The 27,755-nt window shown below is 43.5% G+C and overlaps 2 protein-coding genes and 1 non-coding gene across 4 annotated transcripts in view; 1 reads left to right on the forward strand and 2 right to left on the reverse strand.

Annotated features, from left to right (window-relative positions):
- Positions 1-3,843, forward strand: part of DMTF1 (cyclin D binding myb like transcription factor 1) — a 75,720-nt gene extending 71,877 nt beyond the window's left edge. Inside the window, exons 16-17 of one of the 2 annotated variants that reach the window (XM_060257938.1) lie at positions 2,099-2,243; positions 2,712-3,843. In XM_060257938.1, the coding sequence (XP_060113921.1) occupies positions 2,099-2,243; positions 2,712-2,821 (255 nt within the window). In that variant the 3' untranslated portion in view covers positions 2,822-3,843. The remainder of the gene's footprint in view (positions 1-2,098; positions 2,244-2,711) is intronic. The other variant, XM_060257939.1, reaches the window with a different exon arrangement.
- Positions 3,708-27,755, reverse strand: part of TMEM243 (transmembrane protein 243) — a 45,110-nt gene continuing 21,062 nt past the window's right edge. Inside the window, exons 3-4 of the mRNA XM_060257941.1 lie at positions 6,857-6,961; positions 3,708-4,194 (exon numbers count right to left, since the gene is read on the reverse strand). Of these exons, the coding sequence (XP_060113924.1) occupies positions 4,072-4,194; positions 6,857-6,961 (228 nt within the window). The 3' untranslated portion in view covers positions 3,708-4,071. The remainder of the gene's footprint in view (positions 4,195-6,856; positions 6,962-27,755) is intronic.
- Positions 22,751-22,914, reverse strand: LOC132586550 (U1 spliceosomal RNA). Its single transcript, XR_009556365.1, has one exon. It is a non-coding gene; the product is annotated as a U1 spliceosomal RNA (small nuclear RNA).

Here is a 27,755-nt window from a genome sequence, read left to right on the forward strand (position 1 = left end):
GCTTCAAATGAAGACAGGGAAGAGCAACTCAGCAGCAGGGCACTTGCTTTGCAAAAGATGTCCTAGGATAGGCTTAAAAGCCTGAAAAGGATGTCTTTGGTCTTGGGAAGTTGTTGACCTTAGCTGTTCTGAGCTCTTGGAAGGCAGAATGGGTAACCAGCTTTTAAAAAAAATGTAGCAAGTCCCCTATGCAAGTTTTAGCATCGGCAAGATTACCAAGACATAACCCACCCTTAAGTGTCTCTTTCTGCTTTCCCCACCTGATTCTCCTACGCAGCCCTTCCTGATCTGCTCTCTCTTCTCCTACAAGTCTTGTCCGAGGTCTCTCTAGAAAATCTTACCTGTACTATTCTCACAAACAAAAGCCAAATTCTGCCTGCAGTGAGGGGAAAACAAGTCTTTGTTTAACTTTATCAGGTCTTCTGGGGGGGGGGGGGGGAAGAGACTAATGTGTCTGAGCTCCCCAGACCTCTCTAAGAAAACACACTCCCTCACCTCAATTGCCTCTGCCAGGAAAGTCTTGGAGGGGGCTTAGGGCTCACAGGGGCTTGTGGGAGTTATAGTTCTTAGTGTGAGAACTAGAGCACGCCAAGCTGCCCACGCTGAGGCTGTCTCCAACATGCTCACTGGGTGCATGCCTGATGCGTAACGCCATGCCAACAGCCAAGCAGCTTTGCTGCCTCCACTCCAACTGCAGCTTCCATACCACAGTAGGGGTGGATTTCATTGCCTAATCCTGTGCTGACCCAAAAATCAGTACGCTAAGGGCTAACAAAAGTGAGCCAGCACAAGGTATCATGGCTTAGAGCAGGGGTCCCTTGTTTTCCATGGGCCACGCAGCCCCCCCCCCACACAGTGCCTCCTCCTCCCCCGTTTCCTCCTCCACCCCCCCACAGCCTCCCCACCTCTTCCCCACCCACACCGATCAGCTGATCGGCCGGGAAAGCCGCTGCAGCAGCTTTGAGCGACGCTTCCCTTGCCCTCCTCAAGTGGGAAGGAGGCAAGGGCAGCGTTGCTTGCCGCTGCTGCCGGTCGCCAGCTGCCCTTCCTTTCCCTTCGCCTCCCGTCCTCCCAGGCCCCCCCCTTTCCCAGCCTTAAAATGGAGAAAATGAGGGGGGGGGAGAGGTGAGGAGGCTGCATGGGGGGGGGGAGGCTAGATCCAGGTGGGCAACCATGTTGGTCTGAAGCAGTAGAACAAAGTAGGAGTCAAGTTGCACCTTTAAGAGGTGCCGAGGCTGCACGGGGTGGGGGGAGGAGAGAGGAGGAAGCAGTGAGGCTGCGCATGGGGGCGAGGGAGGGAGGAGGAAAACAGGAGGGAGGAGGCACTGCGGGGGGGATCTGGGTCCCCCCACCCTGCCTGCTCTGGGCCACGGTCAGCGGGCTGCCCCCAGAGCCGGTCCCTGGGGTCAAAAAGGTTGGGGACCACTGGCTTAGAGGAAACACTGCTGGGTGCAGTTACTGGATGTCATCACTCTGGGTCTTTCATATTATCTATGAACTTTATATGTTGAGGGGAAACAAGACTCAGCTTAAGAGTTTGACTCTGGAGGCACTGCAGTGTTGTTTGGCAAGGGGGTGTTAAGGCTTCATCTGTAGTGGAACTAGGAAAGTTTGTCCCCAGTCCTGTTTCATGATCCTGGGGCAGCCATTCTCTCTCAGCTCAACAGGCTTCAGAGTTGTTTCAACAATACTAAGCCCATCTCGGCTAGTCTGGGTTTCTTGGAGAAAGGAAGAGGATACACATTAATCTGGGAAAATTAGCTGCTGGCAGAGAAACCTCGTTTTAAGAACTGGCTGAAGTTACTTAAGTCAGGATAGAAAATCTGTGAATATGTCAGATCTTATGCTTGTTTCTTGCATGCTAACTCTTAAGCCCTCCTGCTTCCAAATAAGCCATTTAGCATCTGCATTGCTGCTTTTAGGAATGTTTACAACCAATTGGAGAGTCCTACAGCAGTAGAGAAATTCCCAGTTTCTGTATATCCACAGTGGTTCATCTAAAGCAAATAGTTTGAACATGGTTTCTTTACCACTATGGACTTTTTAAAAAGCAGACTTCTGTTCGATATACTTGTGGAAAAAGCTGTTTGTCATACAGGACTTGGGGTCTCCCACGGCAGAAGAACCAGTTGAGGAGTCCACCATGGATGAAACCGTCCTGATAGTCCCTTCTCCCCGAGGTTTTATCCGGACTTCAGATGATATGGACAGTGAATCAGTCTTGCCTCTAACAACACTAACAGGTATGGGGGCAAGCCAGATTGGGCAGTGACCTGAGACCCTGGAGACCTGCTGCTAGTCTTTGTAGACAGTACTTACCTTGATGGACCAATGGTCTGATGCAGCTTCATGTGTACATGTTCAGTTGCAGAACTCTTATTTGGTCTGTGGTATTGACCATCTGATCAAATAACCCAAATATAACCTGTCAGGGTTGTTGCTTTTTCTTTTTAAAGCAGGGCTTGCTGATCCAGATTTAGATTAGTCTAGCAGACAAGATGAGCTACTGCCATCTTCGTACAGCTCAGAGAATCCATGCAGTTTTCTCACTATGGTCCAGCACAAGCAGACAAACAGCCAACCATATTAAATCACCCCAGTGAGTTCAGGTAGAGATGGTTATGATGATTACCAAAGGATTTCTTAGACCTGTTCAATCACTTTTAATGGAATAGATAAAAATATTTTCTAATACAGTTTGTTATTTTCAGATCCTATACTACAGCACCATGGAGAAAACTCCCATATAATTGGCTCCTCCTTGGACAGTCCTGATTCAGAAGACTCAAAGGATGTGGAGGATCTCATGAGCTGTCATTGAAGATGTCCTGTGCTGTGGCAACTGTTGGTGGTATGGCAGTGCTGTTTGTGACCCTCCCACCAGCTGTCCCCAAAGAAAACAAGCTTTCTGCGAGATAGCATCGCCCTGCTTTTGCTGACCACAGAAGCATACTGCTCGCCAGGTGGCTAGTTAGCTGAACTGTAAACCTCATGGAAACTGTCTTCTGTTAGGCTACATATAACTGATACCAATTTGGCCATGATGGGAGCATGGATTGTTCAGGAACTTAGGGGAATGGGGGAAGCCACTGTGCAAAATGGGCTTTGTGAATTTCAGGGGAAAAAAGATCGTTGCAATACAGTAACTCTGCTTAGCCAAAATCGATCTACTATAATGACGAATATGTTTGGTAGCATAGAGAACACAAGTAGCTCTTAAGAGGGCAATCTTCCATGTTGCAGCCCCAGAAAGAATCAGGCAAAATTTTCAGAAATCCTTTTCACTATAGTGCAAGCTTAATGGAAAGAGAAATGCAGGATGGTTAACTCTTATGGAGTAAACTTGAAGGATTGAGCCCCATCTTAGTTCAGAATTGTATTCCTGTTAGAGCCTGAAACCACCTCCACCCTCATATAGCGATGCTATCTGGATCATATCTTTGTAGATTCTCAGCAGAATGAGCGGCAGGTTAACCAGGTTTCTGTTTGTATTTGAGAGCGCTCAAAAGAGACACTTAAGCTAAGCTCACAGTCCCACTTGGGTGGGAAGGAGGTGAACTTCAAACACTACAAAGAAGAGGATGTAAAAAGTATTTATTGCTGTAATTAGCTTCTTCAGAAGTTTGTCTTCTATCTATGGCTTTGTTACTGTAAATGAAGTTATAGTTAAAGAGGTTGTGTATTTTGTTTAATACAAGCACGGCCCATTTTGTCTTCTGTATCAGTAGACTGAATTTTTATTTATACTGTGGTACAAACTTTTGAGTGCTGCCTTTTTTTGTACAGTGTAATAAAAGATGCAGGTTTTTCCCTCCCAAAGGAAAAAGCTTGTGCTATTCTCAAGTTTGCATTTGGAAAGTTCATTAAGTGCACTAGTATCTCTCTTTAAAAAGAAAAGAAAAGAAAGAAGCATATGTAGTTTCATATGGCAATAGGAAGGGCCTTTAGATATACTTCTAGAAGAGACTCAAGTATCCACTGGACTGTGGCCCCACTTGGAGTTGATCGTTCACCTCAGGAGCACTTCCGTCCAGGCAATCTTGATGCAGTCTGTGCTGTGCTCTGTAACAATCATTTACCCACTTCATGGAAGTAGAGGTTGGCACATATACATAACATGATAATAGAAAACAAGATATAGTAAATTAGATTCCTGAATTTAGGCTCCAGGTCTCCTTGTCGATACCAGTAGATCTGAAGAAAGAGCAAATGCAGTATTAGACATTGGCATAGTTAGAGAAGGCCACCATGGAAGAGCCCCTTTGTATGCTTCTACAGGAGCCCTTGCCCTGTGGCACCCACCCACCCCCGTGTTCTTATTAGGTTTGAAAAGAGGCTAGTGAGATGTCCACCCTCTTCAAATACTGCACTCCCTTCCCTGCTGTTGACTGAGTAGGAACCAGGCAGATGCCAGAACAGTGAGCTGAACTGCACCCACCCAACATTCATCAACTTCTGTCATCTTTCAGTTGTCCAATGGCAGAGCAGCCATCTGGATGAAAAGGTTTAAAATACAAGCAAACACTGTAGTTGGTAGGCAGGGGCGTAGCCAGGAATTTAAAAGGGGGGACTTTTAAAAAATACAGGGGGCACACTTTCCCATCCACTAAGGGGCTTGCTGCTTCTCAGAAGCTTTTTGGGTTAGTAGCAAAAGCTGGAGGCTCTGAAAGTGGCCAAGTTGAGGCAGCCAATCCTAAAATTTTGGAGTCAAGAAGGGACTGCACCATGCAAGCAGCCAGCAGCTCCATCCATTCCTCCCCGGTCCATTCCACACAGCTTCCTCCACCACCCACTCCTCCTCCTTTGCTAGCATGACCATGGCAAGAGAGAGAAGCAGGCTGCACCTCAGAAGGCTTCCTGGAAGTCAGAGGGCCCAGCCTGGAAGTCAGGGGCAGTACCTCCACAGGCCCCCACTGTGGCTACAGGCCTGTTGGTCAGGCATGTTGAACAGAGGCTGCCCCCATGGGAATGTGAATGGTCATGCTTTGGTGATTTAATATTCAACATGTACATTATCTCACTCAAAATTCATGTTAGCTGCTTGTTTTTAGATTTCCAAGCAAGCCCTAATTTCTTACACTTGAGAGACTGTTCTCATTAAGGATGGATCTTGACACAAGCAGATCAACGAAATGAGAGCCTGATTGGCATCAGCACTATAAGGTAGTTCTTTCAGCTCAGAAGAAAACAGCTGTCAGTAAGGAGAGGATGTCTGTCTACTACCATGTCCTTTGGCCACCTGTCCATTTATTTATTTAATTTATATCTCTCCCTCCCCGCCAAAGGCAGGCTCAGGGCGGCTCACAGGTTAAGGGTCACAAGATCAAATTAATGTGACCAGGCAAGATAAAACAGCAATTAAAAACATCAAGAACAATTACTAAAACATTTACATGTGCTAATATGATTTCAGACAGTGATGAAATTCTAATGGTGGTGACTAGCTAACTGATCAGTATTAGCTGTTCTCAGAGGTCCCAGGATTGCCTCAGCATGATGAGGTAGAGCCGTTGGTAGTATTTTATGGGCCAGTCCCGTTGCTGCATGTTTCCCTCATGAAAACGCATGACAGAAGAGTGCCATTTTGCAGGCCCTGCGGAACTGTGGAAGCTCTCACAGGGTCCTGATCTCTTCCAGCAACTCATTCCACCAGCTAGGGGCAGCAACAGAAAAGGCCGTAGCTCTCGTGGATTTGAGCCTCACTTCTCTGATGCTGGGGACTGTCAGCAGGTTTTGAGACCCAGACCAAAGTGCTCACTGGGGCATGTGCAGGGAAAGGCGGTCCCTAAAGTATGCAGGACCCTGGCCATAGAGGGCTTTAAAGGTAATGACCAGCACCTTGAAGCGAATCCGGTACACTATCGGTAGCCAGTGCAGCGCTTTCAGGACAGGCTGAAGTCGCCGAATTTGGGATAAGGGCAGCCCCATGTAGAGGGCATTACAGTAATCCAGTCTCGAGTTAACCGTAGCATGGATCACTGTTGCCAAGTCATCACGTTCGAGAAAGGGGACCAGCTGCCTTGCCATCTGCAGATGGTAAAGGCTGACTTGGCAGTGGCAGCTACTTGGGCCTCCATTGTTAAAGAGGGATCCAGGAGCACCCCTAAGCTTTTAACCGCTCCATCAAAGGTCGGTAAACGGACCTCCGCTCCCAAACCATGGTGACTCAGATACACGACCTCCACCTTCGTTGGATTTAATTTCAGTCTACTCAGCCTGAGCCACCCTGCCACAGCTTGCAGTGCTGCAGACAGATCTTTTAGGGTGGAGTTGGACTGGCAACCCATCAACAAATAGAGCTGGGTGTCAACTGGAGAAAGAACCGCTCCCTGCGGCACACCACACAGAAGTGGGTGTCATCGGGATAGTTCATCTTCAAGGCCAGCCCCTGGATCCCAGCGGTGGCGAGGTGACAGGTCAGTAGCTGATGGTTGACCATGTCGAATGCCACCAACAGGTCTAATAGCATCAGCACTGCTGAGCCACCTCTGTCCAGGTGCCTCTGGAGGTCATTTGTGAGGACAACCAGAACCATCTCCGTTCCATGACCCAGATGAAAACCGGATTTATATTGGTTAAGCACCATGGTAAGCTTATGTCAGTCTCGAGAGCAAATATGCAAAGAAACTTTTCCAAAATATCTCTTTAACGTCCTTACCCACCACTGGTTATTCTTTCCCAAGCAAGATAATTGAAAATCTTATCATTAGGGAGCTACCAATTCTACCAATTTTAAGCAGGTTTGAAATGCTGCATTAGAAACTACACTTACTAGTCAAGCAGACTACCAAGAATCCTTTCTACAAATCCTTCAGAATTTTATCCCATCCTACTGAGCAAGGATTGTGATACTTACAAGAATGCCAGCTGAAATGCTACACAAGGAGATGCAGAAAGCAAAAAATATGTTCAGAGGTTTTGGAGGTAGTTGTGGAAAGACAAAAGCACTGATCAGAGTGACCTAGGAGAAAATGCAAAGGTGGAGGCATAACTTTCATTTCACAAAGGAAATAATCTTCCCTTGCCCCTCATAATGGGGGCTCACTATTTTTCACGTACTTTGTAGCTCCTAATTTCTCCCAGAAGGATCCTCTCGGTCCATACAGATAGCTGCACCCACAGAGCTCCCTTATACTGAAGTAGCAGTAGTTTATTATAACTCTCAAAGACCAGGTAAAGTGAAAAAAAGGTTATATATAAAACTAAAGGGTAAGAACACAAGTTTGTCAGAAGGTATACAATTAAAATATACATCCAAATTATAATTAATAGTTCTATAATTTTTTAATATTAGTAAAAATTAATCTTGTATAGACTATTCCTAAAACAGTAGTCATTAATATTTAGGAAAATAATGGCTCCTCATAATCTTATTGATGTTATTTCTCTATTTAATCACCTGGCCGCAAAAGCTAACAGTCACTTTAGTAACCGCTGGGATTTTATCAACCAGTTATTTCTCTAGGAACGTCTTATCTGACAGTGCCATTGACTGGCCCAAAAGAGGAAGGATTGTCTTATCCCTAACTCCTTTGTAAAAGGGGCAATGAATAAAAATATGTTCCAACGTTTCCACCTCTCCAAGAGAGGATGAGCAAATTCTTTCCGTATATGAGGTCTTCTGGAATCACCCTTCTGTTACCTTAGATGGCATAACATTGCATCTAGCTAGAGTAAAAGCCCTTCTATAGGAAGGATATTCTAAAATTTTAAGATATTAGGCCATAATCATATTCGTAGTATATCTGTGCTTCTCAGAAACCATAAAATTCCAGGGAGGGGGTGTTATTAGCTCTTGCTGATGTTCAATATCATAGACCCTTTGTTTAATTAGAGATATTGCATCATCAATATTTTAGGTTAACAATGTGCCAAGAGAGAAGCCTATATGCTTTAAATTACCCTCTGTTAGACATATCCATTTTTGTTGGTACCAATCTTGGATTATTCAGGAAAATAGACCATTTGTATTTGTGTGTATCCTGAGCCACAAAAATGCTGAGGCTAAAAAGATTCTTGCCTCAATTTTTATTTGTCCAGTTTCTAACTGAATTGGAAACACCAGATGAGACTTGTAAAATAGATCAGAGAAATTTGGTTTGAATTTTCTCCAATGAATATAAACTAGTAGCCAAGATACTTAGATAAGAATCATAGAGGAGTTAATAACTTTGGATTGAAAAAGTTTCAGGGATACAAGTATGTAAGAGTAGCCTTTGGCTCGAAAAAAATCTTAAGATTGCATTAGAGGCACAGAGTGGTAAAGCAGCAGTACTGCAGTGCTGTGGTCTGAACTCTGCTCATGACCTGAGTTCGATTCTGGTGGAAGCTGGATTCAGGTAGCCGGCCCAAGGTTGACTCAGCCTTCCATCCTTCCGAGGTCAGTAAAATGAGTACCCAGCTTGCTGGGGGGTGGGAGTGTAAAAGACTGGGGAAGGCAATGGCAAAACCACCCCATAAAAAGTCTGCCGTGAAAACGTTGTGAAAGCAACGTCATCCCAGAGTCAGAAACGACTGGTGCTTGCACAGGGGACCTTTCCTTTCCTAGCACAATCTGCCCTCAAATTGCAATGAGCTGTCATAGAACCATTTTCCTTAAATACAACCCCTAGATATGTAAATTTGATGACCTGTTCAATTATGTTCTGTTTCACTGACCAAACCTCTTTTTTTAGACCTTTGCCAAATACCATCACTCTAGTCTTTTCATAATTATTAGATGTTGTTTACATAATTATTAGATTTATGTAGTGAAGTTGTCCTTCATTGCCCCACTGCATCCCACTAGTAGGACTGCATCATCTGCGTATAGCAATTTTGTTAGGGGGCATAAGGCCAATTTCGGTGGGTTGAATTTTGAGTCAGTCATGTGTTTAACTACATCACTGATATAGTAGCTAAATAATATAGGGGCCAAAAGGCAACCATGTTTGACTCCTTTAAAAGTTTTTGTTGGGTTTGTAAGGTGTCCTTGTTTGTCATACCTGGCCCTAAGGGAAAATTGCTCATGTAGGGCACGTATAAGAAATAATAATCTTTTATCTATAAAGGAGAGCTCTAATTTCTGCCATCTCTGTCATGATACTGAATCAAAAGCTGCCTTCAAATAGAGCAGAATCTGTTGCCAGAAATGAATTGTTTACACAGAAACCTAGGAGTCGTGATCTGGTTTGCACTTTAACATATACACCAAGGAGTAAGCAGCTAGTAAATATTTTACGCAAATATTGGCATATGGTACAGCCTTCATTAGGGGGTACAGATTTTCCCAAGGTGGGTTGGAAATGTGGACACAATCTTCAAGAATTGTTGGTGACTCTGACCTGTTTTCTAAACAAGGATCAGGTCCACGTCTACCCCCTGGGCATTTTAAATGTGGAAAGGGCTGCACTATTTGTGACTACACTATTCAATCTAATGAAGTACGGTATGTATTAATGGTTTCACATGGCATTTAAGACACTTTTTAAATTGTGAATCTTCTAAAGTCATTTATTATTTATGGTGTGGTTGTTCCTCGTGTTACATAGGATCTACTGTACGACCCTTTAAGGTTCGTTTCTTGGATCATCTTTCCTGTGTTAAATCTAAGGTAATGGAGGCTCCGATTGTTAGTCATATGTTAAGCTGTAATCATGAGTTGAAAGAACTTAGGGGTAGTATTATATATAAGTTGCAACAAAAAATTCTTTTGATGTAATAGACACACATAGATTGCTTCTGCAGAAGGAATCTTATTTCATTCAGAAGTTCAATACTGTCACTCCTTCTGGGTTGAACTGGGTTTTAGATTTAACATCCTACCTGTAAAAACATTTTTCAGGTTTGTCTCCTTTAAAAAAAGCAAGATTTCAACATTCTGCTTTGCTTCAAAATTCAGGCTTCAGCGTCTTCCACTCTGAGAACTGCTAATGCCGCCTCAGTAATTGACCAGCTGCATCTATAGGTGTCTGAGCATTGTGTAAGCTGCTTTTCTTCCTTGGGGGTTTCCATGAAAAATCATTATATTGTTATTCATTTTTGTATAATTTTGTCATAGTTCCAAAATTTGAAGTATTGTGATCAAGACGAAGTGGACATTGAAACACGTGATTATCTAGAATACGTGTTATCCCATATACTTCGATATAGTCTGGGAGTCCTATCTGTCTTTGTGATTCAGCATGTTTCTGGAGAACTTTTGAGTTTTGTTTCAGCTACAACTAACATTTTGCAACATTTTGCAAAGTAACGCTTCGACACAAACAACATCAATGGTTGAAACAAGAGGTCTACGTAACAAGCAAGAGACTCATACACAGGCTTTTTGCCTGGATGGACTCGTCAGTGTTCTTTTCGTTTATTTATTATTTAGTGTTATATCATGAAATGTTTGTACAAATAGGGTTATTTACCTTGAATTGTTATATGTGCTGATATAAGCAAAGGTTATAAAAGTAAAATTGACTGCACTAATACTAGGCATGCGTAGTAAATTACTTTAGCAACAGAGCTTTTTTCAGTAAAAGAATTCCTTGTGAGTAAGCTTGCTGAACAGAGGTTATGAAGAGGTTAGTCCTTTGGCAGAATACTTCCCTATTAGCTGTTGAAGTATCAGACAGTGCTCTGTTGTTGATCTTCCTTTCCTAAAACCAGCTTGATTATCTCTTCTTGTTCTACCCAAGTTTCAAATTTGTCAAGAAGGTGCCTCGAATATAGTTTACTGATGATACTTATGAGGCAAATAGGCCTGTAGTTGCAGGATCACTTTTGTACTCTTTTTAAAAATAGGAACTATGATAGTAGCCCCCCCCCCCCAATTGCTTAGGGACATGGCCCAATTGGTCAATGTATGTTAACAGGGGTGTAAGAAATTGTGCCCACCAATCTGGGTTTGCTTTTAGGACTTTAGGACATCCAAGCCTGGTGCATTTCCATTTTTTTAGCTGAGCTATATGTGCTTTAATTTCTTGAGTGCTAACCGGGGACTATAAGGGAAGCTTCCCAGGCATTTCAAGGAGAGGGATCAGAGTATGGTCATCATAGAGTCTCTGAAAAAAGGCAGTCCATCCATCAGGGGTAATATGCATACCTAGGGGGAAGGGTGTTCTAGTACCCCTTACATTAACAAGTTTCCAGAAAAGGGCAGAATTGTTTTGTCTCATTGTCTGAATTGTCTCATTGTCTCCCATAATCTCATACTATAATCTCCCCCCACCCCCAGCTCAGATAAAACTTTTAGTGAGTTTTTTTAACTCAAAAGGGCTATCTGCACCTCTACTCTGTTTCCCTGGTCCATACTTAAGGTCAGAATATACAGGGAGTTCATTACTTTTTTTGCATCAGCACATTCCTTATCAAACCAAGGCTTAGTATTTTTATGGAGTTGGTATGATCCCTTTTTAACTGATTTAGTCAAAATAGTAGTAAGCTCCTGCATCAAATCCTGTTAGCCCATCTAACTCTTTTGCCAGCAGGTTCAACCTTTATTGAATAAATTGCTGCTGGCTGATCTTGCTTGAATGGAAATATGGCCTGCAAGCATAAAGGTAGATGGTCCCCGTCAAAATAAGTGAGCACCTTAAAATTCTTGAACTTAGGGAGTAGGGAGTTACATACTAACATTTAATCAAGAGAGATAATCCCATTTCCTGACATAGAGGTGAATACCCCAGGGAAGTCACCATAAAATACACCATTTAGGATTTGGAGCTCTTGTTTACGTGCTAATTTGGCTGAATACCAGCCTGCAAAATTTGCACTTCTATCTTTGGATGCTCTTGTTGAAAGGAAGTTGTACTTGTTCCTGTGCCTGGCTATCTAGTAAAGAATAAAATGTATTTGCCAAAAAGACATCATTATTCCCCATTTAAATCCCCCACAAGGTAGAGGTAGAGGTTTTGGGATGTTCAAATATAAGGTCCATTATATACCTATCCAGTGCTAACCAATTTTCCTTTATAGATGACTTTTTTGTTGCAGGTGGAAGGCCGGCATTTATAATTATCAGACTTCCTCTCTCCCATTTCACCAATAAGGCCATTGCTAAATGAGCCAGTGGAATTCAACACACAGTGGACCCTCAGGGCTGTTGACATCTGGATCAGGGCGGCTCAGCAGTACTGCTCCTATTAGACCTGTCGGCTGCATTTGATACAGTCAACCACCAGCTGCTGTCTAGCCGTCTTGCCAATGTGGGGATACAGGGGTCTGCCTTACAGTGGCTCTCCTCTTCCCTCCAAAGTTGAGGACAAAGGGTGGCAATTGGGGAAATGCTGTCTCAGAGACACCCACTTATTTCTGGGGTGCCCCAGGGGGCAGTTCTTTCCCCAATGTTGTTTAATATCTATATGCGCCCCCTTGCCCAAATGGTCAGGAGGTATGGGCTGGGTTGCCATCAGTATGCGGATGACACCCAGCTGTATCTATCGATGGGTGGCTGGTCTGCCTGCACCCTGGAGAATGTGGACCTGGTGCTGCAAGCTGTGGCATCATGGCTCAGGCTGAGTCGGCTAAAACTGACTAGATGACCCTGGAGGTCCCTTCCAACTCTATGATTCTATAACACTTTTGGGGTCATAAACCAGCTTATTTTCCCAATTTATTTGATGGGATTATAGATTTATGTACTGTGGATTGTTGTCGTCATCCACCTTATTTGACTTTAAGTTCCATACCATCTTTTTTGTTGCAAAGTTTATTGAAACATTTCTATCTTTCTCCTGCAGTTAAAATTTGCTCTTGCTGATTAATAATTATCTGTAAGGATTTTGCCATCAAGTCAGCCTGGGATGCTAGTAACGCCATCTTGCCTGAGCACCTAGTTATTGGTGCAGCATTTGGGTGGAGTGACAGATCAGCAGCACGAGTCTCCTTTGAAGTAACTTGATTTAATGAACAATGAGGCTCATCTGTATCCTCTTCGAAGCAGGCAAATCTGTTTTGTAGCTTGATTGGAACATAAAAATCTTCCAGCTTAGTTTGGTTATGGGTCCGTGATATGGTCTCCCCTTCAAAAGTGGATGCTGTTTTCCTCTGCCCCGACTTGAACTGTTAGTTTATGAACCCAGAATTTGGCCAGTTTACTCTGTCATCAAAGCCCAAACTTCACCGCCTCTCTCTGTCACTTGTTTAACAGTCATGCAACTAAAATAGAAAAATAATTGTTTATCTGCCCTCCACTTGAAATGATGTGCCATCTAGGGCTACAGTGGTTATCTGAATTTGTTTATTTCACAGCTCACGAGTAGAAGCTCTGTGTTGAAACAGCAAAATAACCTATTAGCTCTGTTTCTATTCAATGAGCTGTGCTAATCAGCAGGTTCTAAGGCTTGGCAAACGCCACAGCTGCCCAATTATTTCAGTCAGCAAATACTTCCATAAGCATTTCAAACACCAGATACCAGTTTCCAAGGGAAAGAAACTTGTTTAAAAACCTTTTAAAACTTGAAAGTTATGGAGCTCAAAAGCAAGCCGTCAGCCATCACCCACGAACGCGCCTCGAATTCCTTTACACTGAATCAAGCCATTGGCCCATCAAAGTCAGTATGGTCAGAGCAGAAGTGGCTCTCCAAGGTCTTAGGGGAAGTCTTTCACATAATCTACAGCCTGATCTTTTTAACTGGATATCCCAGAGGTTGAATGTGGGACCTTTTGCATGCCAAGCAGATGCTTTCTATTTAACTGAGTCCACAGCCTTCCTTTTTTTTCTTTCCAAAAACTCAGAAGCAGATGACAAACAACACAGCCCTCCAGCTAGCCACAAAAGTACTAAATCTTCTATTCCTACCAACTGAATGAGAGCAAAGGACCCCCAACACACAACACTAGCTGAGGAAAGCATCTCGGCTAATGAAAAACCCTGCAAGATCCAGCTCAACAGTTACTAGGATTAACTAGATACATTATTTGCCTGGGCTGTACCCATAAAAACAGGGGTTGGCATCACAAATTTCCTTAGTGGAGACTTCCAAAAGATGGCCCTTTGTTAATGAGCCTTCTTGTTGGGCTCTGTGGAGAAATGCCTTACCTCCTGGAGAGGTGACAAGCAGGAAAGGGGGGAGGAATTTAGCCCCTGGTATTACAGCAGTATCTGGGCTACTTCTTAAGAGATGTTAATAGAGCTACTTGAAGAGAGATTGGGTATCCCTCTTCCCCAGGCAGGAAACAGAGTGGGGAGGGCATTGGGCTAGACTAGCCCCAGAGCATGTCTCCAGGAATGAGCTGGAGATTTCCCAGAACACATCGAGTTTTCCCAGAATGCCTACCAGAAAGGAGGCTTCCTGGGGACAACAGGAAAAGAAGCCTAAACCTAGGTGAACCAGGTAACAAGGGGTGGAGAGTGATGTAAAGTGGGTGGGGTCAGAGGATTAATCTCTCTTTCTGAGCTGGGACTTGAAGATAACAGACTGCTACTCTCCAGCCATATTACTTTTTACTATTTTGAATGCTGGCAGTAAAGCTCTGTACCACATAGTTCCCCAAATGCAAGAGGGGAGTCCAGGGAAGGGGGAAGGCATGCAATTGGCAAGGCGGCCAGTCCTCCAGGGGTCTCCCAAATAAAGACTTTGGTCTTTGTGATAACCAGGTGCTGGGCTGGCAGAGGACCTCGAGGCCAGGCCTCAGAATTGGAAAAGGGGATTGAGAGTTCTGTTCCTCTCAATTGGGAACCCTAAATTGAGCAGGTGGTGGTAGCGCCCCCTAGTGGCAGGAAATAGAATAGCTACCTCCAGGAGTTGGCAACCCAAGAGAGAGCTGACCGGACTGGGTCTGAAAATCAAATCAGGCCGGTTCCATCGCAGGCTCCAAGACCTTAACTCCCTTGGTAAGAGATTAAGATCTGTCTCACTCCTCATCAGCGGCCATTCACAAGTGACCTGAATCAGAGTTTGTCTGGCCAGATTGGATTTTAGTAGTGAAGTGAATAGTTTATTGTACATGGCCATTGGCCATTACAATATAAAAACACATTATAAAAAAAACAATATAAAATTTACATTCAAAATACCAAACTTAAAAACCAAGTCTTCAGGTTAAAAGTATGGCGCTTCTAAAATTTCAAGCATACGACATTTAAAATAGTTAAATAATATTAACTATGCTGAACTGTAGAGCTCAGTGTGATGCATCACTAGGAGCCAATTGGATTCTAATGAGCCAAGGTGGTCGTGTAATGTGTGTTTGTGCGGAGAAGAAGGGTATGCCATTACTTCGCTTGTTTTCTTTTCTCCTCCCCATCTTTTAATCTTTTTTCCCATGGACTTCTGGGTGATTTATTCTATCTTTATACATAAGGACATATTTTGGTTTAAAAACTCCATTTATAAATCAACAGTTAATTGGTTGGTTTACTTTTATTTTCACCGGGATTATTGTCCAAGTACTGCATTTCAAACTAATGAGAAATATCTAATCAGAGAACTTTCACAACTTAAAATTTATTACTACCATTCTGCTCTTTCACAATCTAGAATTTATTACTACCACTCTGCTCATTAATCTGCCTCTGCAATTAAATGCTTATATCCTAGGTCTTGAAGAAAGAAGTCAGCGTTTGTTTCTGAGATGTTTGAGACTGTAGTGTGAACTGTGCTTTTAAAAACATTTTAAATCACTAGTCCTAAATTGGATTATAGCTTATTTTTTCTCAATTTTTTTACTGTCTTTGCTGCATATATACTTTATTTGGGAAGTAATGGGGGGAGGAAATTTTCTATGAGCCCTTGTCTACCCTGAACTGGAAAATTCTGGCTTCTCAATTTATATAATGGTTTTTGCTGCCATCCAGTGGAACTTACAACTATCTGCAGTTGAATTTATAAATACTGTTGAACTTCCTTCTGCTCAGTTTTTATTGGATTCTGTCAAGCACAGTTATTTGCTTACTAAGATGGCTGAGGGGTATTATCAAGTAAGAGCCTTGGTTACCCTCCATCACCTACAACCCCTTTCTCATGTCCCTGCGGCCATCTGGCAAAGGATGTTTATCTAACGGAATTTTCTGGCTGTGTTTCTGTGCTCTAACTCCCCCATTTCATCTCAGGCCTTATCTTGGCCACGGGTTGGTGTGAGACAGCTATTGCTAGGTAGCTTTGCCCTTTGATCCCCAAATTCCAATAGTGTGTGTTTGTAACTTTTATGATACCCTATATAGCATCCTGTAATCTCTGATTCCTCAGTCTTCTCAAAGACAATGTTCTACGTGCAACTTGGAGTTAAATAAAGATAACTTTGATTCAAAACAAAGAACTCTATTATTAAACTACTTGTGCTTGACATTTTGAGAAGACTCTCTTTATGTGGGGGTCTTAACCGAATATGGAAACTTCGAACGCAACAGCAGAAAAAGTTCCAGATAACGGAGAGGCTCTTGAAGACCCATGCACTCCGGCAGGCAGTGATCCAAATTCCGGAGCAGTACATAGGCCTCCCCCGTGGCACGTCCTGGACACCAGGAGACAAGTTGGGAGAGGCTCACCGCTGCACATACAGCGCCTATTCATCACTCCCAAAGACTGGGGCCCTCGCCGATCAACCACCCTGATGGACGATAAGCCGGGGTGCCAGGAGGTGATCCTGGAACTTCCCCCCTTGAGAGTAAGGTTGGAAGAAGAGAACCCGGGAACCTCCGAAGTGAGTGGAGGTGATGGCAGAGAGGATCGGGTAACAGACCCGATCCCTGATGAGGAGGAGGAAGACCAAGACCATGACCCTCGGGACTTCTTCCAACTCATCAGATTCCAGATGCTGGAAATCGTCCAGAATCTGAGAGATGAGATGCGGGCACACAACAACTTTGTGGTCCAGGAAATGAGGGCACAGATCAACCAGGCGCTAAACCCACCGGCACAACCTGTGGGACAAACAGTGCCTCCGCAGGCGCCACAGCATCCTCCCCAGCAACCGCCTCCACCTCAGCAGCCCCAGCCACAACCACTGCCGCCAGCGCCACCAGTGGATTACTGGAGAGGACGGGAGCTGATGGCCACCTTCAATGGTGATCCTGAGGAGGTGGAATACTTTACCATTCAAGCAAATAGCTTCATGTACTACTGGGGCCATACTTTCCTAGATGAATTCAGCAGAGTGGACTATCTGGGCTTCAAGCTGAAATGGGCGGCCAAAAGATGGTATGTGAGCCTCTACAAGACCCGCAGCCCCGAGCTACACCATGTCTACATGGTGGCAGCTTTCCTACGAGCCATACTCATACAGTATGAAGACCCCCTCCAAGAGACTTGAGCACTAACCGCCCTCCGTGACATGGAGCAAGGATCCCGGTCGGTGAGAGAGTGCGTGGCCAACTTCTGAGCCAATGCAGCAAAGGTGAGGGAAATGAAAATTGAGCAAATAAAAATTGAGCAGTTCCAGAGGATTTAAACTCGAGCATCCTGGATCAAGCCCTCCAGCAAGCACAACCCACAACTCTCGTGGGGTAGGTGCAACTGGCAGGAGAAATGGAGACTTAACATGAAGAGACTGGCTCTCCAGAGGCAGCAGCAGAAGGGAGGAAAGGGGGGACGTGAGTCTCAGCCTGGGGCAAAGCCAGAAGTGAAAAAATCAGCTACAGGGGCTGGGGCACCCCAAAACCTCGGCCCCAGAAAGTGTTTCCAGTGTGGAGATCCAAATCACCTGGTGGTGACTTACCCGGAGAAGCCTCGGGGCCCCCCCTGACGCCGAAGACCAGCGCCCCCAAAGCAAAGAAGCCGGAGGGATGCTCCAGCCAAAGGGAACATCGCCGTCCAAAGCCCTAGAGACGAAGAGATCATCCTCATTGCCAAATTGGGAGAAGAATCCTGGGGAGAAGAGCTGGCGGGAAACGAGAGCAACCTGCACTGAGTGGCGCTGAGCCGTAGGTCCTGGAGCTAATAGTGCTACTACGGGTGAGAATAACAGGAACTTTATTTTTTATACCACTGACTTTAATGAACCCTGGGCTGAAAAGGTTCATCCATGTGAGAACCTTACTAGACTCTGGGTGTACTAGAGACAACTGGTGGAGGCATTAGGCCTGCAAACTAATCCCCTGCATCATCCTATCCAATTTGAACAGATGGATGGAACCATAATGAAAGGGGGAGCCATACACCCACCAAACACAAGGAGTGCCTGTGGAAATAGTAGACCACTGGGACACTGAAATTTTTGTGATCGCCCCCTCGTCCTCATTCGACATACTACTAGGAGTAGGGTGCTAGCCAAGCACAAGCCGAATATTAAGCGGGGCAATCAAATCATTGACTTTAGAGACCCTATGTGTAAGAATCACACGTGGTGGAGACGTGGGGGCCTGAGCCTCCACCTCTTAACAAAAAACTGTGCCTTAACAAAAAACGATAGAAGTAGGATCCATCCCCTGAGAGCACAGGGATTTAAAAACAGTGTTTAACGAGGAGGAAGCCAATGAGCTCCCCCCACACAGAGTCTCAGATTGTGCGACAGAACTGACCCCAGGGCAAGAGCTGCCTAAAGCCAAAAGCAGAACTTAGAAAGTTCCTGGATAAGAATCTAGAACGGGGGTTCATCCGCCCCACCATGGCCCCTCATGGAGCGCCAGTACTCTTCCACAAGAAAAAAGACAGGGGGCTCAGACTTTGTATGGACTTTTGCAGAATTAACACCATTTCCGTTTCAAATGCATACCCCATCCCTCTCATCAAAGACCTCCTGAGTACGGTCTCAAAGGGGAAGATATTTACAAAACTGGATTTAAGAAATGTCTACTTTAGAGTCCATATCTAAGAAGGGGATGAATGGAAAACAGCATTCAACACCCCCATGGGTCAATTCAAATACCTGGTGATGCCGTTTGGATTACAAGGAGCCCCTGGGGTGTTCATGAACTTTATTGAGGTGCTAAGAAAGTTTTTGTACAAGGGGGGGGGTGGTGTACCTGGATGACATCATAATCTACTCCGAGGATCTCCCGTCCCATGTCAAGTTAGTGCGAGAGGTCCTGGAGACCTTGTATGAACACAAAGTGTTTGCCAAACTATCAAAGTGCGAATTCCACCAGATGGAACTCGATTACCTGGGATATCGAGTCTTGGGGAAGTGTTTAGCGATGGACCCCGCTAAAATTCTTGACTGGGAGCCCCCCCAAAACCCGTAGGCAACTACATTCCTTCATCAGATTCACGAATTTTTACAGAAATTTTATTCAGGGGTTCACCGATATTATGCAACCCCTAAACGAACTCCTAAAAACAAAAGGAAAGGGACAAGAGGCAAAACGTCCCGGAGCTAAGCTCACGTGGACAAGCAAATGCCAAAATGCATTCAATCGCTTAGAGAGACTGTTCACTAGTGAACAGTCTTGGTACACCCCAATGAACTAAAAAGCTTCGTGATCCAATGTGACGCCAGTGACGTCGCCGTAGGAGGAATTTTAATGCAAGTAGATGAGGAGGGAGCTCTCAGACCATGCTCTTACATCTCCAGAAAATTCTCCCCTGACCAGCAGAACTGGTCAGTATGGGACAAGGAAGCTTTTGCTGTAAAATTCGCGTTAGAAACTTGGAGATCTTGGTTGGAAGGGGTGCGAGTCCCCCTTGATATTTGGACTGATCACAAAAACCTAGAAGCCCTCATGGGCCAGAGGAAACTGACAAAAACAAATATGCTGGATGGGGTTTTTCTCTAAGTTTGATTTCAAACTGAAACACATCCTGGGACAAAGAATTTCTTAGCGGATGCGTTATCCTGCCTACCCAAGCACAATAGCCAGAAGGAAGAAGTGATTGACTCCCTGATCTCCCCATCTCACTTGGGGGGGGGGGCAGTCACCACCCAGTCACAAAGACTCCAGCAAGAAATGGAGAATCAATGGGGGATTAAACTCAAACGAGAGGTCGAAAAGGAAGGGGACTCCAAACCAGTGGGAGTGGAACGAAGGGAAGGAGGGTTCTGGTACAAGGAAGGTAAACTGTATGTACAAGAAAGCATGCACAAGGAAGTGTTGCAAAAGTGCCATGACAACAAAACGGCAGGTCATTTTGGCTACGTTAAGACATTATGCCTAGTGAATAGACAATTTTGGTGGCCACTTATGAAGGACATTTCCGAGTATATAGCCTCTTGCCCAATCTGCCTATTGGCCAAACGGAGGGGGGCAGGAACCTCCCGGCCTCCTCCAACCCCTGGAATCAGCTGCGCGCCCCTGGTCAATGGTCTTTATGGACTTTATCGTAGAGATGCCTCCCTCCCAAGGGAAAACCATGATACTTGTAATAGTGGACACTTTCTCTAAGCAAGGGCACTTCATTCCCTGTTCAAAACTCCCCACTGCCAAGAAATTAGCGCACCTATTTTTCCAACATGTGGTACAAATACACTCCTTCCCTGATAAGGTGATTAGCAACAGGGGGGCTCAGTTCCTTGCCAACTTCTGGTGGGAGTTTTGCAAACTGGCTCACATTGAGCAAGGACTCAGTTCCGCTTACCACCCTCAGATGGACAGGCAGATGGAACGAACGCGGTGCTAGAACAATATTTATGATGCTTCATTAATCACCAACTATCAGATTGGGTTGAATTGCTCCCCTTCGCAGAATATGGATATAATAACTGCATAGTTCCACCATTCATGTGGTAAATGGATATGAAGGGAAACCTTTTCCCTCCTTGCCAGGGGGAAAGGCACCAGAAACTTTTTCTTCCTTTGAACGATGGTGGGACGGGTTGGGGAGGCGTGGGGGAGTATCCAGGAAAACTTGGAAGCAGCCAAGGAAACATACAAAAAAACATTATGACAAATCCCATTCTCCTACTTGGGATTTTAAAGTGGGAGATATGGTGTTCCTATCAACTAAGAACTTACCCATCACCCAACCTTCAAAGAAACTGGCATACAAATTTGTTGGTCCTTTCAGGATCAAGAGGATTATAAATAAAGTGACTGAAGACTTGGAATTGCCTAAAATGTTTAGTAAGATTCATTCTATTTTCCATTCTAGCTTACTCAGGAGAGATCCTGTAGTAACGCGCTGGCACTCTAGACCGCCGGCCCCAATCCCCATGGGGAACCAGAATCACCACTAGGTGGAAGAAATCTTAGATGCTAGAGTAAAAAGAGGAGTGCTGTACTTTCTTATTCAATAGAAACATTTCCCCAAATCACATGACAAATGGGTCGTCCAAACTGATGTAGAAGCTCCAACCCTGAAATATAAGCGCCCTATTGTTGAATAGTGAAATATGCTCTATCTTAACACTGAGTTTTATATTATAAACTAGAGTCCAAGGTTTAATAGTTTTATTGTGGTGATTGAACAGTTTGAACCAGGCCTCGGATTCAGCAGGAGCTCACAAGAGCACAGTTTCTGAACCTTTCTGAGGGTTCCCCCTCCTCCTCCCCACCTTGCCCATTGAATAGCAGGTGCAGCTGCATAACAATCCCTGGATGAGCTCCACCTATTTTTCTACAAAGTGACCTCTGGTTTGAACTAATAAGTTAATGAAAGGTCTCTACAGAAGATATAGACATAAAATGTCAACACAAGCCAAGGAAAAGGCAGAGAAGAAGACTGAGGAAGAATCAGATTCCAAAATGCCTGTATGGTTGGAAAAACTTCCAAAGTAATCTGGCCACACAATTGAATTTAGTCACTGACACAGAAATTAGAGGAACGATTGCATTGTAAAGTGGCCCAAATAGAAGAAGGGATCCAACAATAGATCATACAAAAAGTAAATACTTTGGACCATATAAAAAAGGAACTCCTATAATTGAGAAAAGAAATAACTACAGGACTGACACAGACCCCGCCCCCCCCAAAAAAAATTCAAGAAAACACTGAAAAGATTGTTCATATTTAGAGACAACACAAAGAGCTGAAATCTTGAAAGGTCAAGAATCTTAAGAGCACTTACTGGAAAAAGTAAAAGGATTGGAACTCTACAAGGCCAAAATAGAGGTTGTAATCTTAAATTTCAATTGGTTCCAGAGGACTTTGGTAAAGTGGATCTTAAAGAAGACTTTGGTAACCTGCTACAAGATCATTAAGAGATCCAACAAAACTTTATGCACATTGATCAAATATATACAATCAATTCTACATTTGCAGTCAGGAATAAACTTCCACGTGATATTTTGGTGAAGTTCACACACAAAAAACCCAAGAGATCTTATTTTGAACAAAGAACTTCCCCTGTTAAGATTCTCAAGACAGAAATACAAATTTTTCAAGACCTTCCCTCCACTCTTTTTAAGACAGATTCTACAAAATAAAGAAGGTACCATTGGAAGATACCGTTTGCACTGGAAGTGCACCTACTGAAAAGTAGAAGAACCTTAACTACAATTGAGCAAGCTATACAACTTGCAGAAGAGTTATCAGAAGGACCAGGTGAGGAAAAAGGGAAATAAGATCAAGCAGTAGCACTTCCTTAAAAAATGGATAATTTGAATGTGATATCAATAAACAATAGCCCAAATTCTCCCTCTGAACAATCCAAAAATTTCAATTTACTACAAAAGCAAAAGGCAAATATTATTTGCTTACAATAGACCCACATAAAGAAACATGAACATGTTCTTAAGAATAAAAAGCTGGGGAAAGTTTATGTCTGCAGATGAGGACTACAATCTATATAATAAGCCACAGAATCAATGCTGTAGAAGTTTTAAAGATGTGGACAGGGGATACTTAATGCTGAAAATCAGACTTCCTGATGGCAAAATTAACATATTGGTATCTTTATATGCTCCAACCAATGCCAAACAAAAGTTTTGTGACAATTTCACAAAAATCTCTTTAAGGTTATTTATGTTATAATATAAGCATGAACACAGTCCCCCACTACCATAAATTATGCAGTTGAATTTTTCACATTTGGGGAAATCGCAGGGGTCAGCACACCTGGAGTGCAATGGATAAACCTCACCCTGAGAAAACCTCCTTCATGATCAAGGTATTGCCCCTGCCAGATATGTGTGTATCTATATGTATGTTATATCATTTAATCATATAAGGAAAAAATGATAATACATTATGAGAAAATGGTAGAATATAGCAATTAGGTTCTTATATTGATTTTTAAGCTATTATGTTACATATATCTTTCAGCTATCATGCCACATATATATTTCTAAGCCTTCATGCCATAAATATTTTAAACTATTATGCCATATACTTTTAAAATACAAACACACATATTTTGACCAAGGAATATCCTTAATATCTGTAAAATTGCCCTTTATATTGTGCTTCTGGTAATTATATTTCTTAAGCATTTTCCCCCACTGCTTTTTTTCCATTCTGTATTCACTTAAAAATTCAAAATAAAATTTATTTTTAAAAATTCTTTTCATGTATTTCTTTCTGAGGGTCTTTGAGCCAAGTGGTCAATTTGGTTCTTGCCTGTTCTCTGCCAGGTCCAGCAGGGAGACCCTGACCAGCTAACTGTTAGCCATTTGGTGATGCTAACACCCCCCCCCCCCGCAAACAACTCAACATTTCTCCTGTTCAGAAAATCTGGTTGCAAATTGCTGACCAGCAGCAGCTGAATAACACCTAAATGAATTCATTCTTCTCTTTGCTCAAAGTAACTAAAGGCCTGGGGGTGCCTGTTAGAATAGTTCACTGCAGCCTAATTTGAATGGAAAAAGAGTAACTGCAGGTGGAAAGGGGGCTTGATAGATTGTGCGGTGTCTGTTTATCTGCTGCTGATGAACTGGCCCCCCTCTCTGCTGTGGGTGAACATTCTTTTCCTAGCAGTTGGAGAAGTAACTGCTGCTGGTTGCCACAAAACATGTTTTCTTTCTCAGCTTACTGTTTGCTTCACTGTATATAACAATGTACAATGTCACTTAAGCAAATACGTGTGCCAAAGGAGATTACTTCACACTGGACTCAACTACAGACAGCTATAGAAGAAGAGGTGGAATATCCTGCGCCTGGTGAGTGAAGGGACATTGCCCCATAAGGAGGATTAGTTGGCATATTCATATTAGGGTTGCCAAGTCCCATTCAAGAAATATCTGGGGACTTTGGGGGTGGAGCTAGGAGACTTGGGGGTGGAGCCAGGAGCAAGGGTGTGACAAGCATAACTGAACTCCAAGGGAGTTCTGGCCATCACATTTAAAGGGACGGCACACCTTTTAAAATGCCTTCCTTCCATAGGAAATAACGAAGGATAGGGGCACCTTTGGGGGCTCATTGGCCCCAGTCCAATCGTTTTGAAACTTGGGGGGTATTTTGGGGAGAGGCATTAGATGCTATACTGAAAATCTGGTACCTCTATCTCAAAAAACAGCCGCCCCCCAAAGCTCCCGATACTCGCAGATCAATTCCCCATTATTCCCCATAGGAATTGTTCTCCGTAGACATTTCCCTCCCCCACCGCCACTTTCTGATGACCCTAAAGCAGGGAGGAGGGCCTCCAAACCTGGGGATTGGCAACCCTCTCTCTCTCTCTCTCTCTCACACACACACACACACACTTACTGGGTCTGGTTCCTCCACAACAACATCTGAAAAGAACGGGCTACTGCTCCCTCTCTCTCTCACACACAAACACACTGAAACAAAAGCAAAACAAATCGGGACTGTGTTGCTGACCCTTCCCATGAAGTACTTCCTGCTGAACTTTAAAAGCACACAGACACACACACACACATTTTGGAACTAGAGATCTAGAGCTGCATGGTGGCTGTGGGGGCGGGGCTGGCTGGGGGCGGGGGAAAGACGGTAAAACCGGGGGATCCCCCACTGGGACCTTCTGATTGGGAAGCCTAATTCATACACAGAATATATATACCTCCCTAACAGTGCCTAGAGGCATGAGCCAGTGCACTCATGTCCTCTGCTGCTATGCAGCTGCAGGCTAAAGGGCCAATCAGCTAGAAGAGATAGCATACCTGCTTGGCACTCAGAAGCCCTAGTTGTATCATTTTTCTGCAAAGTTAACTGCTTTGGGTCACCAGTACAGAGAAAAGCTGAACATAAATAAAGGTATGGGGGGGTTGGAATTAAAGAAAAAGACACAATGAAGTTTCTGAAAGTTAACAGTGGAGGAAAGAAGTATTTCTTTCCTCTTATCTCACTGAACTGTGGCTCACTCATGAGGAATTCAGCGGCAGGAAATTAAAAAATGCCAAGGCCAATGGTGCAAAATCAGGTATATATTTATTACAATTAAATTTCCAAAGAATTCCCTACATGTTTCACCAACAGGCTTTGTCAGGGGAATCTGTAATATCAAATATACAATTACACCACTGAGTTTATATAAATAATGGTATAGTTAAAATTATACAAATAAGACATATTAAAGATCAGATCATAAAATATCAATCACATACAAAAAAACTAGAGCCGGGGTGTCAAACATACAGTCTGTGGGCTACATCCATCCCCTGCAAGCCTCCAAGAAGGCCCACAAGCAGGGCCGGATCTGGGGGGGGGGGCAGAGGGGGGTGCTTGCCCCAGGCGCTGACCGGGGGGGGCAAATTGGGTATGGAGTCCATTGTAATCTATGGGACCATAAGATAGAATGGCCCATAAGGGGGCATCATTTTTTAATTTTGCCCCCCCTCAAAAAACATGTAGATCTGGTCCTGCCCACAAGCAACTGCTGTTTGCTGCTTCCTACATCCTGTTCCTCCTTCCTGTTTCCAGCACTGGAACTGGCTTTTATCAAGTCTCTCCTATTTCTGCTTCACAGAGGAGGGAAAGGAAGCCAAGCCTCACTTCCCTCAATTGGTCAAGGACTCCTCCCCCTCCTCTGGGGAGGGAGGAGGAAGGAAAGAGCCAGAGGGAGAGAGTATTTTTAAAGTATTTTTAAGAAGACCAATGACATTTTATTCCAACTATAAACTTTTGTGTGCCTGCACACTTCTTCAGAAGAAGAGGAAAGAAAGAGCCAGAGAGAATCCTGTAGCACTTTTGAAAAGACCAACAACATTTTATTCCAGGAATAAGCTTTCCTGCATACTTCTTTGGGGGAGGGATGGGAAGGGAGGGAAAGAAAGAGGCAGAGAGAGCACGCCAGAGAGAGAGGAAGAGAAAGAGGCAGAGTCCTGTAGCACTTTTGAGAAAACCAACATTTTATTCCAGGTATAAGCTTTTGTGTGCCTGTACACTTCTTCAGAGAGAGAGAGGGAGGGAGAGAGAAGGAGGAGTCCCCAGTTAATTTATAAACCCAGAATTAGTCTCGCCGATTTACTCTATCATCAAAGCCCAAACTTCACTGCGTCTCTCCATCCCTTGTTTAACAGTCAGGCACCAAATGACAATAGAAGGCATTGGTAATAAGAGATGAAACCTAGGTCTCAATTCAGTCCTGGAGGATGCATTGTCTTGAGCATTGTCATCAGTTGCCATTCAATAGTCTCTCTAACCTCTCTTTGAAATTCCTTTGTAAGAGAACTGCTACTCTTAGCAACTGAATGTCCTGAAAGTTCAAAATGTTCCCCTACTGGTTTTTGAATTTTGTGGTTTCTAATAGCAGTAGAAAGCGTAAGAGTCCAGTAGCACCATAAAGACTAACAAATTCATGGTAGAGTAAGTCACTGTTCACTTGTTCAGGCTTATTTCCTTTTATTATTTGCATCCTCCTGGACTGAATCCTCCCGTACCAAATTGAGCCCTAATTTCCTGTCTCATTACCAGCGCAGACATCTCCACGCCTACTACTCCTCTGCATATCACACCTGATCCAATTACACCTGCTATTGCCATTCAACATCTGAAATCATCTTTATAAAGTTTATATCTCTGGTACCTCATGTTACATTTTACGGAACACATGGCCCAGCCTGACAAAGTGACATTGATGTCAGATCCAGCCCTTGTAACAAATGAGTTTGACACCTCTGTGGTAGAGCTTATTCTGTCCTTGAGATTGCATGAGGAAAAGAAACTCCCTGTAAATAGGAGAGATAATGGTGTCCAGCACCCAACAGGTTTTGGCTCAAAATTAAAAGTATTTTTCTATGTCTAAATGAATGTTACACACCTGTTTTGTCTTACAGCAATTCTTCAAAAGGACTATAAAATCAGTATCAAATCGCCCCTAGAAGGATTCTATTATATTCCAGTGCCTAATTGATGCAATCTATTTTTTTACATAAGCTGATGCAATTTTAACTGTTTAGGTATCAGTGTCTGGAGCCTAACAACCCAGTCTGCTTCCCCCACCCCTCCCTTTAGTAGCAGCCTTTCATTTCTACAGGTTAATTTCTGCACAGCCCTAAAATAAAATCAGAGGGAGCACATTTCCATAAAATGTTTAGCCAATGAGGCACTTGTTCTTTTCAAATTAATATTACTTTTATGTTCTGCTACGTGTGTTCTTAAGTTTCTGGTTGTTTTTCTAACATAAAGTTTACTAGAGGAGTATTGGATGATATACAGCAGTGGTCCCCAACCTTTCTGGACCCAGGGACCAGCCCCAAGGCCATCCTGCCATGTCAAGCATCAGTATTTCGAATAATCAAGCTATTGTTTAGTTTTCAAACAATTTTATTAGTAACATATGGTAATAAATTTCAATTTCTTACTTCACTAATAATTACTTTTTTTTTAATCTATCCCATATATTACTTTCTACCCACCCCTCCCACCCCCGTTACTTGACCCCCGCCAGTGTTATATACTTAAAATCTTAATATTAAAGGTACCCTTAATTAATAAGAACCAAAATTGATATCCTCCTCCCTCTTGTACTTAGTCATTATCAAAATTGTCCAATGTCCTTTTATTTTCCACTCTTTTTCTACGTATCTTCTGAACTTTTTCCACTCCATCTTAAATACTTCTAAATCATAGTCTCTT

Source organism: Heteronotia binoei, chromosome 17 (assembly GCF_032191835.1).
Source record: "Heteronotia binoei isolate CCM8104 ecotype False Entrance Well chromosome 17, APGP_CSIRO_Hbin_v1, whole genome shotgun sequence".
Classification (NCBI taxonomy): domain Eukaryota; kingdom Metazoa; phylum Chordata; class Lepidosauria; order Squamata; family Gekkonidae; genus Heteronotia; species Heteronotia binoei.